The sequence below is a fragment of the Ovis canadensis genome, chromosome 4, assembly GCF_042477335.2.
Source record: "Ovis canadensis isolate MfBH-ARS-UI-01 breed Bighorn chromosome 4, ARS-UI_OviCan_v2, whole genome shotgun sequence".
Taxonomy (NCBI): domain Eukaryota; kingdom Metazoa; phylum Chordata; class Mammalia; order Artiodactyla; family Bovidae; genus Ovis; species Ovis canadensis.
Genome location: NC_091248.1, coordinates 24,265,517 through 24,278,854, shown reverse-complemented (window position 1 = coordinate 24,278,854; position 13,338 = coordinate 24,265,517). Strand labels below are relative to the sequence as shown.

The window sequence follows — 13,338 nt, the reverse complement described above, 5'->3', positions numbered from 1 at the left end:
CCACTACGGGCTAATCCTTGCAGGAAATATTTAGGAGTTTGCAATAATTTTAAATATCCCACCTCTCCATTTTAGCTACTTGCCTTTAACTACTTTTCCAGATTGTTTTTCCCCAGTCTTTCAAAGCATGTTAATTTCAATAGATCCTGCCATTGTTGCTTTTACTATAGAGAGTCTCTTGGAGCTTCCCAGGTGACAGCTAGTGGTAAAGAATCCTCTGGCTAATGTAAGGGATCTAAGAGATGCCGGTTAGATTCCTGGATGGGGAAGATCCCCTGAAGGAGAAAATGGCAACCCAGTCCAGTATTCTTGCCTGGAGAATTCCAGGAACAGAGGAACCTGGCGGGTTACAGTCCATGGGGTGGCAAAGAGTCACTGAGCATCTGAACAGCAGACAGTCTCTAGGCTCTGATGAGCTATCCTTCATGGCAGGAGATGAGTTAGTATTGTCACCAAGTCCTAGGTAGATCCTGCCACCTCTGTGCTCTCCATCAGCTCTGATGGAAATTTAAATCATCACCTCAGGAGTTTATTGGAAACACTCCTCACCTGGTGAGCTTATAGGAATGCTTCCTTATACTAATTTGCTCCTGGAATGTGGCTGCTGTATGAGGTTTAATGGTCTTCATCTTTGTTTTAAATTTTGAGCCTTTGATAAATATTTGTAAGAATTAATTCATGGATATCTTTTTGAAACTTAAACCCCCTTAGCCTTGGAACAAACTTGTTTCTATCTAGCCTGTTTCAGAAGACTAGGCCAGCTCTTCTCCCTAATTATAAAAGTAACACATGTTATGTAGAAAATTTGGGAAACATGGAAAACTATAAGCAAGAAAATAAAAGCTACCCATAACTCCCAAACCTAGAGATAACAAATGTTAACAGTTTGGATCAAATCTTCCAGTTTTATTTCAAATCTTCGTTTTATTTCAAATCTCTATTTTTAACAGAAATCAAGGCCTGCACACACTGGTAGTTTTGTATACTGATATTTTCTTACAGTCTTATGAGTGTTTTATTTTATTAAAAGGTAATTGTCTTTTTTTTTTTTAAGTTGCTCAGTCGTGTCCAACTCTTTGCCACCCCATGGATTATGGAGTCCATGGAATTCTCCAGGCCAGAATACTGGAGTGGGTAGCCCATCCCTTCTCCAGGGGATCTTCCCATCCCAGGGATCAAACCCAGGTCTCCTGCATTGCAGGCGGATTCTTTACCAGCTGAACCACCAGGGACGTCTGGTAATTGTCTGGTAATTTTTTTTTTAGAGGTTGATTAGCGTTCTGTCACAAGTTTGCGGTAATTTAATTGTTCACTGGTTGAACGTTTATATTGTATTCAATTTTTAGACATTAAAAATGATACTATAATTATATTTTAAGAAAAAGTTAAAAAACATATCTTTGTGTAATATATAATAAAACATTGTTTTATTTTCTGGTTAAAATAGGCTTTCATAAATTATTGAGTTAGAAAGCATAATTTTTAAATTTTTTACTTATTTTTTGGCTGTGCTGGGACTTCATTGCCACACGGGGGCTTCCTCTAGTTGTGGCGAGCAAGGGCTACTCTGTTGTGGTTCAAGGACTTGGCTCTAGGTGGCTTCTCTCCTCTCCTGTGGAGCACAGGCCCCAGGGCGCATGGGCTTAGCTGCCCCACAGCACCTGGTGTCTACCCAGACCGGGGATGGAGCCCGTGTCCCCTGCATTGGTGGATGGATTCTTAACTACTGGACCACCAGGGATGCCCCCATGAATAATTACTAAGGCAGAAAGTCATGAATTGGGAGTTAAGAGGTTGAATTATTTTACATCAGCTGAAGCATTGAATACACAATACAGATGGTACTGTAATGGGAAAAAAGTGAGAATGATTTTCTGAACTGTATCAGACTTACCTTTTTTTCCCCGATTTCAGTTTCATTGAGATATAATTGACATACAGCTCTGTGTAAGTTTCTTTTCTAGTATTTATTTATTTATTTGGTCCTGCCAGGTCTTTAGTTGCCGCTCTCATGACCTTTGATCTTTGTTGCATCTTGCAGGATCTTGTTCCCCAACCCAGGATGGGACCGGGCCCCTGTATTGGTGTGCAGGCTCTTAGCCGCTGGACCAGCAGGGAGGTCTCCCTGGGTCAGTTTAAAGTGTACAGCATATAATGATTTGACTTGCATCACGAAATGATTATCAAAATGTATACTGGACATCCGTCATCTCCTATAGATACAAAATTATAGCAAAGGAAAAAGAAAGTTTTCCTTGTGATGAGAACTCAGCGTTTACTTTCAACCACTTTCATGTATTAATGCAGCAGTGTTAATTGTATTTACTATGTTCCTAAACGCTTTGAAAATAGATATTTTGGTTTTTTGATGGACCTGCTGAATCAGAATCTTGGGGAGTGGGCTTCAGGCATCTGTAGTTTTATTTTAAAAGTATCTTAAGGCTTCTTGGATGCACCAAGTCAAGACTCACTATTCCCGAATCATACAATGTGAAATAGTGAAAGAGACCATCTATATCTAGGTCATTTCTGTACTTTAATGTGTAAGGAAATCAGCCAGTACATTTCCATGCAGTTAATTTGCCCTCATCTAAAACTCACCTGGCTTCGCAGGTGGCTCAGTGGTAAAGAATCAGGAGACGTGGGTTCAATCCCTGGGTCGGAAAGATCCCCTGGAGAAGGAAATGACAACCCACTCCAGTATTCTTGCCTGGAACGTCCCATGGACAGAGGACCCTGGCATACTGCAGTCCATGGGGTCTCAAAAGAGTTGGACACAGCTGAGCGACTGAACAACAATAACTCACCTACCTCCCCCATGCTCACCTTCTCACTATTCTCCCAACACCCAGCTCCTTCCCACCTCTGTACTCTTACTCAAGCTATTCATCCCGAAAACATTTTTCTGCATCTGATGCTACTAAAAACAGCATGATCCTACCTCCCCCATGTAGTTTCAGATTCTCTCATGCCCATATTGGTCCCCTTTTCAGAACTTCACTGCTGTGTTTATGTGGTAACAGCTCACGTCTTATACTCTGTTCTGTGTTTCAAATATTATCTTGTTATCCAACTCCGTGTTTCAAGACTCAGTACCCAGAGAATGCTTTAACTCAGATTTCTTGACCTAGACGCTGTTGACATTTTGGGCTGGAAAGTTTCCTGTTGTGGGGCTCTGTCCTGGGTAGTGTAGGATATTATTTAACAGCAACCTGGCCTCTGCCCAACTAGAGCCAGGAACACCCCTCCTCCCCGTTGTGACCCAGAGTATCTCAAGACATAGCCGAATGTCTCCTGGGGCACAGTTGCCCTCCGCTGAGAGCCACTACTGTAACTCAGTTACTTTGTCTGCACTGCTGAAGCAGGGGAGTAGATTCAAATCCACACTGAGTGCAACCAAATGAACCTAAAGAGCCCTCCAAAAATAACCAGGTGCAGTTTTGCATTTCCTTTGTGTTAGCCAGAGATGAGCCAGGCCTGGGACCTGGCTGAACTAAGGCATTGCAGCCTGTGGTTTTACCCAGCAGTTCCCTTCAGGTGATACTGATAACCATGGGTTTGGGCAAAACTAGACGGTCAGTCCAGAGAAGGCGATGGCACCCCACTCCAGTACTCTTGCCTGGAAAATCCCATGGATGGAGGAGCCTTGTGGGCTGCAGTCCATGGGGTCGCACAGAGTTGGATATGACTGAGTGACTTAGCAGCAGCAGATGGTCAGTCATTTGTTGATTTGATTGAACTCCTGGAAAAGGGGCTCCTTTCTCTACAGTCTGTCCTTTTCTTCTCTCTACCTGAGTGCCCAGGGGCTCTGTGGTCCAAGTGAATGATTTTTGACATAAAAATGGACTCAGAACATTAGTCTGCAAAGTTTACGAAATGCAGCTGAACATATGGGTCTGCTTACCACTTTTTAAAATATATGTATTTATTTATTTGGCGGTATCGGGTCTTAGTGGTGGCACGTGGGATCTCCCCTGTGGGGCACTGGCTCTAGCTGTGGCATGTCGGCTCAGAGCACAAGGGCTCAGTATTTGGAGCTGCGGGCTTAGTTGGCATCTTGGTTCCCTAACCAGGGATCAAACCCATGTCCCCTGCATTGCAAGGCAGATTCTTAAGCACTGGACTACCCGGTAAGTCCCTGGTTGACTACCTTTTGACCAAATGAATAAGTGAAGCATTTTTCATATTTCACAAAGTTGATTTTTCCCTTTTCCAGGGAGTTGGTGAGGTTTTTTTTTAATATTTCAGGGTATGTTTCATTATTTAACGTCTGTGATTTTAAAAGTTTCTTCATATGAAGTAGGAGAATTGATCTGGATTAAAAGTCACTGACTCTGATATCCCAGACTCTCATCCTCTCAGCTCATGTAGGAATAGCTGACCCAGTAACTGAAGACTTTTAACTCCTGATCTGGGGCTCTTGCTGCCATATCACACTGTTCTCAATGGAAGGATTTTGTCAGCCAAACAGGTTGGACTCTCCTGTGAAAAACTAAGAACTAAGATAAACGATGATTTCTTATAAACAAAGTTTTAATAAATTTAAAGTACCTTATATTGCCTTGGAAGTGGCTCCAACATTCTTTGAAATTTGTTCTATTAAATACAATAAGCAGTCCATAGCTATTTTTGAGATAGTAAATTTTGATGTAAATAAATGAATTTAATAATTTAAACTTGATAAATTTATTTTGATTAAAGTGAATTTAGTAGGTGGCAGTAGTGAGAAAGAACCCACCTGCCAACGTAGGAGAAGTAAGAGACACAGGTTCGATCCCTGGGTCGGGAAGATCCCCTGGAGGAGGGCATGGCAACCCACTCCAGTATTCTTGCCTGGAAAATTCCATGAACAGAAGAGCCTGGCAGGCTACAGTCTGTGGGGTTGCAAAGAGTTGGACAAGACTGAAGGGACTTAACACAGCACAACAGTACTAAAACTTCCTAAGATGTTAAGTGTTAATGGCTATTAGTGAAACTCTTCCTTTTTATTAAAAATGATCTGTATGTGAAAATACGTACAATAACAAGGATGCGTGGGGGAAAAGGATATTAAATCATAACCATAATAAAACAGTTAACTTGTGCATAGAAAAAAGGATTAGCCAGAAAAGACCAAATTATATCACCTGGTTGATAATTCACATGGGAATATCAGTAATTCCTTGTATATATTTTCCAAGGTTTATGTACTTTCTAATATTTCTATAATGTTTGTAATTTTTTAATCATAGAAAATGGCTTTTAATCCTTAGACATAAACTTACATATTTTATATAATTGCTATTAATAATTTATATAATTGCTATTAATGAGAATAAATTTTATACTTTGCTTTTTTGACTTATAAATATATTTCCATAGTTCAAGACTTAAAATTACTGAAGCTGAATAATATGAAATTTCTACAATGCATAAGAGAAGCTAGTAACAGTAATTATCTCTGGAGCAGGAACCAGCCCTCACATTTTATGTCTTTATATTTCCTGTGCTTTTACCACGTGTGTTTATCTAATAAATAAATGCTCATGTTTTTTACTGATTACTTGTTTCTATTTATCTACCTATTCTTTACTAAAGTAGTAAATGTATAGCTTATTTCCATATTGCTAGACATATAAAGATAGCCCTGAGTTTTCATAATTATAGAAAATACTGCAGAGATGTGTTCTGGTGTAGTTTTTTTCTTTGAATCATTAATCCTAAATGAGGTCAAAGGCTATCTCAGTTCACTGGCTCCGTGTTGCTATTGCCACTGTGAACTCTGGAATGGTTGAATCAATTTATCCTGCCATCATAAGGATATGCAGGTATTGGTTTCACCCGTAGTATCATCGCCATTAGGTACTGGAAATGATTACAAACTTTTTAAATGCTGTGATGAAGGTGGATCACAGAGAGCTTTCAGCTATCTACAGAACTCTTTTTGTACATGTGGATTGCAGTTGTAGTTTACCTTTTCTGTGAATCCAGAGAAGCATATAAAAACTTTCAAAACCTTTCTCCCCCATTTCTTATTTCTTGAATGAATAGAATCAAGCGATAGAAGTAGCCTGGGGTCACCAACCTGCATTCTTGAGCTGGGTGGAAGGCAGACATTTTAGTGATGAAGGTGAGAATGTGGCTGAAATTAACAGACAAGTTGGTCAGAAACTTGGACTGTCAAATGGGGCACAGGTAAGCACAAAATGTGATGACAATGACTTTTTAAAATGTTGTATAGCAAAGAAATGAAAGTTCAGATGCGTGATTTAGGGAGGTGAGATGACACCTAACCTGTGAGCTGCTATAACCAGCCTAAGATATTCAAGTTATATGTACTACCTGTCATGTACTCTGCTAAGTCATTGTCTGATAGTCTCCCATCCTCTCTACTTGATTTTCTAGTCTACCTTTTATTGTACTCAGTTGCCAGGTTCCTTAATTTGTTCAGTTATTCTTTATGAATTATTCAGTTTTACTTACTATGCTTAGATTGTAAACTCCAAAGCTTAAGGACTCCTGTCTGTCTCCACTTTATCATATTCACCAGTTTATGTTTTTAAATATTTTAAACTGCAGAAATAATACATATTCAGTACAGATATTTTACAGTTGAAAGTAAAAAATGTTTTTCCCTTTCTCTAACCCCAGCCTCCGAATGAGTGTGTACTGTGGGGTCTCACTAGAACGTTAGGATTTAAAGAAGGAGATCATACATATTTTCTGCAGTTTTTCCCCCCACAAACTGTATCAGAGATCCTTTCCACGTGTTAAGATAATATGCATTGAGCATCTCTGTATATGTATGAAATGAAAAACTTTTTTGCGGTGGGGGTGGGGGGGCACAGTGCAGCATGTGGGACCTCAGTTTCTCTGCCAGGGGTCAGATGCGTGGCACCTGCAGGGGAAGCGCGGAGCCCTCACTGCTGCCCTGCCAGGGAATTCCCAGAAGTGAAATCGATTTTCAAAACCGAGTCGCCGAGTCTAGGGTGCCACACATTTAAGATTTGAGAGAGGGGCTAAATTGCTTTGTATTACCAGTTTCTCCTGAGGCTTCCCAGGTGGCGCTGGTGGTAAAGAACCCACCTGCCAGTGCAGGAGACTCCGGTTCAGTCCGTGGGCCCAGAAGCTCCCCTGGAGGAGGGCGTGGCACCCGACTCCAGTATTCTTGCCTGGAAAATCCCATGGACGAGGAGCCTGGTGGCTGTACAGTCCATGGGGCCGCACACAGTCGGACACGGCTGAGGCGACTTAGCGTGCACACACCAGTTTCTCAGAATAAGTTTTACCTTATTGTGAACACAGGCTAGTTTTGTTATGCACGTTTCTGATAGTGAGAATAAGCCACTGATGAGAAAGCCGTTGGCCTAGCACTAGTCTTTCGCTTACGTTAAATTTTTGCTGGAATCTTGAAACTTTAGCACCAGAGTAGCCTGACAAATCACTGACTTTGCTGCCTTGTTCTACAAACCTAGGGAATGGACCGTTTTGCCCAGGGTTCCATAGCAAGTTATAATTCTGCTCTCTGAGTATATGGCACTTCTCTTCGGGAACTATCATCATCTTATTCTTGATCTTGATGTCTTTATCCGAACCCTGAACAGTCCTGCTTGTTTTTAATTCCCATTTGCTTCAAAGTGAATTTGCTGTCTAATTTGCTGCACACTCCCTGAACGTATCGCAGCGGCTCCACTAAGGCACTGTGCCCCAGTCATCGATGGGAGCAGGAAGTGGACTGGCTTGACCGGGCACTAGCTGCTTGCTTTATGCCTGCTCAGAGTCACGCCTTTCAAGTAGTGTATGTGGGAGGCGCCGAGGGGAACAACTAGGGAGCGGGCAAGACGCTCGGGGAAATTCTCCAACCCACAGAAGCAAGAGGGAGCATTTACTCCTCAGGGGCTCTGGATTATACTATCTAATCCCCAGAAATGCCCATAGAAGTGGAAAGAAAGTGAGTGGGTTCCAGATTCCTGAGAGACACCAACCTTCCTGTGTCTCTCTAGACTGGAGTGACAGAGTATGTGTTTCACTATATTTTTAGCTGTGAATGATTATACTTCTGAATAATTCTAAATGATTGGTTCTGATCTCTATTTCAGTGTGTTACTAACTTTTCCAGAAGCACCATGGCTTGAAGTTAAGTTGCAGAACCTCTAGAAACAATAGTACTTATATACTAGATCAAACCATGACTTGATGACATCATTGTTTTTCTTCTGTTTTTTAACTTACAAAACGTATATTGTGCTAGGATGCATTTTCCTTTATTTTATAGTTGTGAAATTTTTTTTCTAAAATGCTGAGTATATCAGCACCTACCTAAGAAGAGCTTGATAAATATTTGTCAAATAAAAGACTACACACACGCTTAACTACAGAGGTAAAAGAGAGAAGTTCCTATTTTCCAGGGATATAAAAAAGTCTTTTAATGGTAGTTTTATACTTTAATTTTTTTCCAGGTGTTTCTCAAGCCTTGTTCCCATGTGGCGTCTTGTCAGCAAGTTGAGGTGGAACCCCTGTCAGCAGATGATTGGGAGATACTGGTAAAGAAAACAAAATGAGAACTATCCAAGTTTAAGGTTAAACTACTTCAGAATATCAGTGTCTTTTATGTTTTTCTGAGTATAGTTATTTACAGTGCTGTGCTAATTTCTGTTGTGCAGCAAAGCAGCTCAGTGATGCACATATATACGTTTTTTTGTTCCCTTTCATTGTGATTTATCCTAGGAGGTTGTATACAGTCCCCCGTGCCATACAGTAAGACCTTGTTACTTCTCCGCTCCATGCGTGATAATTTGCCTCTGTTTGTCCCAGATCCCCAGCCCTTCCCTTCCCCTCCCGCCCCTGGAGCAGCCACAGGTCTCCTCTCTGTGAGTCTGTTTTTGTTTTGTTCATATGTTCATTTTGCGCCATATTTTAGATTCCACGTGTGAATGATATCAGATGGTGTTTGCCTTTCTCTTTCTGATTTACCTCTCTTAGTATCACAACAGCTAGTTGCATCCATGCTGCTGCAAATGGCATCGTTTTGTTCTTTTTTACAAAAGAATGAAAGTAGTGTCCCGCTGTATGTGGACACCACATCTTTACCTGTTCATCAGTTGATGGGCGTTCAGGTCGTCTCCATGTCTTGGCTGTTGTGAGCTGTGCTGCTCTGAACATAGGGGTGCATGTATCCTTTTGGATTATAGTTTTGTCTAGATACATACCCAGGAGTGGGATTGCCAGCTCATAGTTCTATTTCTAGATTTCTGGGGAAACTCCATGCCGTTTTTCAGTGGCTGCACCAACTCGCATTCCTCCCAACAGTGTAGGGCGGTGTCCTTTTCTCCACACCCTCTCCAGTGCTTGTTATTTGTAGACTTTTTAATGATGGCCATTCTGACTGGGGTGAAGTGATACCTCATTATAGTTTTGCTTTTGGTTTCTCTAATAGTAATGTTGAACATCTTTTCGTGTACCTACTGGCCATCTGTATGTCTTTTTTGGAGAAATGTCTACTTAGGTCTTCTGCCTTTTTTTTTTTTTTTTTGGTTGGCTGTTTGTTTCCTTGAATTGTATGAGCAGCTTATATATTTTTGAGATTAAGCCCTTGTCAGTTATATCATTTTGCAAATATTTTCTCCCATTCCTTAGGTTGTCTTTTTATCCTTTTTTTTTTTTTCCTGTGCAAAAGTTTGTAAGTTTGATTAGGTCTCATTTGTTTATTTTGTTTTTATTTCTACTGCCTTGGGAGACTGATCTAATAAAACATTAGTACAGTTTTATGTTAGCGAATGCTTTGCTTGTATTCTCTTCTAGGAGTTTCATGACGTCATATTTTGTATTTAGGTCTTTAAGCCATTTTGAGTTTATTTTTGTGCGTGGTGTGAGGGTGTGTTCTAACTTCAGTGATTTACATGCAGCTGTCTAACTTTCCTAGTACCACTTGCTGAAGAGACTTCCTCCCATTTGATTTTCTTATATTCTTGTTGAAGATTAATTGACTGTAGGTGTGTGGGTTTGTATCTTGTCTCTCTATACTGTTCCATTGATCCACATGTCAGTTTTCGTACCAACACACATTGTTCTGTTTGTGGTAGCATTGTCTGAAATCTGAGAGGCTTACGCCTTCTGCTTTGTTTTTTTCCCTCAGGATTGCTTTGGCACCTCTGGGTCTTTATGGTTCCATACAAATTTTTGGATTATTTGCTCCAGTTCTGTGAAAAATGTCATGGGTAATTTGGTACGGATTACATGAAGTTTGTAGCTTGTTTTGGGTGGTATTGCCATTTAACAATATTAATTCTTCCAGTCCAAGATCATGGGATGTCTTTCCGTGACTTTGAATTCTCTTTAATTTCCTGTATTAATACTTTATAGTTCTCAGTGCCTAAGTCTTTCTCCTCCCTGGTCAGGTTTATTCCTAGGTATTTTTATTTTGGTCCAAGTTTAAAAGTATTGTTTTCTTACATTTCCTATCTGATACTTCACTGTTAATATAAAACAAGTGCAACTGAGTTTTGAGTGTTCATCCTATATGCTGCTACTTTGCTGAGTTCATTTGTTAGATCTAGTAGTTTTTGTATGGAGACCTTAGGGTGCTCTATATATAGTATCATGTCATCCGCACATGGGCTTCCCTGGTGATAAAGCATCCGCCTGCAATGCAGGAGACGCAGGAGACGTGGGTTCAGTCCCTGGGTGGGGAAGATCCCCTGGAGGAGGACGTGGCAACCCACTCCAGTACTCTTGCCTGGAGGAGCCCATGACCAGAGGAGCCTGGAGGGCCACAGTCCATGGGTCACAAAGAGCTGGACAGGACTGAGTGACTGCGTAGGGATGCATTTGCATATAATGACAGTTCGACCTCTTCCCTTCCAATCTGAATGCCTTTTATTTCTTTTTCTGTCTGATTGCTGTGGCTAGGACTCCAATATTATGGTGAAGAAAAGTCGTGAGTGGGCATCCTTGTTTTGTTCCAGATTTTAGCAGGAATGCTTTTGGCTTTTCACCGTTCAGTGTTACATTGGCTGTGGGTTTGTCATAAAAGGCTTTTATTATGTGGAGATATGTTCTCTCAGTACCCACTTTTGAAAGAGTTTTTATCACGCTGTTGTTGCTGTTCAGTCGCTAAGTCGTGTGCGACTCTTTGCAACCCCGTGGACTATAGCACACCAAACTTGCCTGTCCTTCACTCTCTCCTAGAGTTTGCTCAAATTCTTGCCCGAGTCAGTGATGCTGTCTAACCATCTCCTTCTCTGCTGCCCCCTTCTCCTTTTGGCTTTAATCTTTCCTAGCATCAGGGTCTTCTCCAGTGAGTCAGCTCTTCGTATCAGGTGGCCAAAGTATTAGAGGTTCGGCATTGGTCTTTCCAATGAATATTCAGGGTTAATTTCCTTTAGGATTGACTGGTTTGATCTCTTGCAGTCTTAAGGGACTCTCGAGAGTCTTCTCCAGCACCACAATTCAAAAGCATAAATTCTTTAGTGCCAGCCTTCTTCATGGTCCAACTCTCACATCCATACATGACTACTGGAAGAACCATAGTTTTGACTATACTGACCTCTGCAGCAAACTGATGTCACTGCTTTCTACTATGCTGTTTGGGTTGGTCATTGCTTTCCTTCCCAAGAGCAGGCGTCTTTTAATTTCATGGCCGCAGTCACCGTCTGCAGTGATTTTGGAGCCCAGGAAAATAAAGTCTGCCACTGCTTCCGCTTTTTCCCCTTCTGCTTGCCGTGAGCTGATGGGACTGGCTGTCAAGGCCTTAAGTTTCTGTAATGTTTAAGCCAGCTTTTTCACCCTAACTTTCTGCAATTAAAGCAATATCATCCGCATACTCTGAGGCTGTTGATATTTCTTCCAGCAGTCTTGAGTCCAGCTTGTGATTCATCCAGTACAACATTTAGCACAATGTACTCTTGCCTGGAGAATCCCATGGAGGGAGGAGCCTGGTGGGCTACAGTCCATGGGGTCGCAAAGAGTCAGACACGACTGAGCGACTTCACTTCACTTCACTCTGCATATAGGGCTTCCCTCGTAGCTGAGCTTGTAGCTCAGCTGCAGTGTAGAAAACCCTGGTTTGATTCCTGGTCGGGAAGATCCCCTGGAAAAGAGAGAGGCTACCTACTTTAGTATTCTTGGGCTTCCCTGGTGACTCAGCCAGTAAAGAATCCACCTGCAATGTGGGAGACCTGGGTTCAGTCCCTGGGTTGGGAAGATCACCTTGGAGGGCATGGCAGCCCACACCAGTATTCTTGCCTGGAGAATCCCCAAGACAGAGGAGCCTGGTGGGCTGCAGTCCATGGGGTCACTAAGAGTCGGAAACAACCGAGTGACTAAGCACAGCCAGCAGCACTCTGCATATAAGTTAAATAGGCAGAGTGACAGTATACATCCTTGTCATACTCCTTTCCAAATTTTTAACCACCCCATTGTTCCACGTCCAATTCTAACTGTTGCTTCTTGACCTATATTACAGGTTTCTCAGGAGGCAGGTGAGGTGGTCTGGTATTCCCATCTCTAAGAATTTTCCAGTTTGTTGTGATCTACACAGTCAAAGGCTTTAACATAGTTAATGAAAGTGAAAAAAGTGAAAGTTGCTCAGCTGTGTGTCTGACTTTTTGCAACTCCAAGGAATTCTCCAGACCGAAATACTGGAGTGGGTAGCCGTTCTCTCTAGGGGATCTTCCCAACCCAGGAATGGAACCCAGGTCTCCTGCATTGCAGGTGGACTCTTTACCATCTGAGCCACCAGGGAGGCCCTAGTGAGTGAAGCAGCAGTAGGTGCTTTTCTGGAATTCCCTTGCTTTCTGCATGATTCAGTGAATGTTGGCAATTTGGTCTCTGGTTCCTCTGCCTTTTCTAAACCCATCGTGTACACCTGGATTACTGTTGAAGGCTAAGCTTGAAGTATTGTGACCATACCCTTACTCGCGTGTGAAAGAGTGCAGTTGTACAGTGATTTGAACATTCTTCAGCATTCCAGTCTTTGCAACTGGAATGAAAACTGACCTTTTCCAGTCCTATGGGCGCTGCTGAGTTTTCCAAATTTGCTGACGTATTGAGTGCAGCACTTTATCTTTCAGAATCTGAAATAGCTCAGCTGGAATTCCATCACCTCCCCTAGCTATCTTGTTAGTAAAGCTTCCTAAGGCCCACTTGACTTCACACTCTGGGATATCAGACTCTAGGTGAGTGATCACACCATCCTGGTTATCTGGGTCATTAAAAGCTTTTTTGTATTGTTCTTCTGTGTATTTTTGCCACCTTGTCTTAATCTGTTAATCTCTTCTGCTTCTGTTAGGTCCTTACCCGTTCTGTCCTTTATTGTGCCCATCCTTGCAGGAAATGTTCCCTTGAGATCTCCAGTTTTCT

At 41.8% G+C, this 13,338-nt stretch overlaps 1 protein-coding gene across 4 annotated transcripts in view; it reads left to right on the top strand.

Moving 5' to 3' along the window:
- PEX1 (peroxisomal biogenesis factor 1) overlaps nt 1-13,338 on the top strand; it is an 82,623-nt gene that overhangs the window by 1,123 nt on the left and 68,162 nt on the right. For 3 of the 4 annotated variants that reach the window (XR_011256576.1, XM_069587393.1, XM_069587394.1), the window contains exons 2-3: nt 6,031-6,174; nt 8,439-8,522. Coding sequence is in view for 3 of the 4 variants with exons in the window: in XM_069587393.1 (XP_069443494.1) it covers nt 6,031-6,174; nt 8,439-8,522 (228 nt within the window). In the remaining variant the exon portion in view is untranslated. The remainder of the gene's footprint in view (nt 1-6,030; nt 6,175-8,438; nt 8,523-13,338) is intronic. The other variant, XM_069587395.1, reaches the window with a different exon arrangement.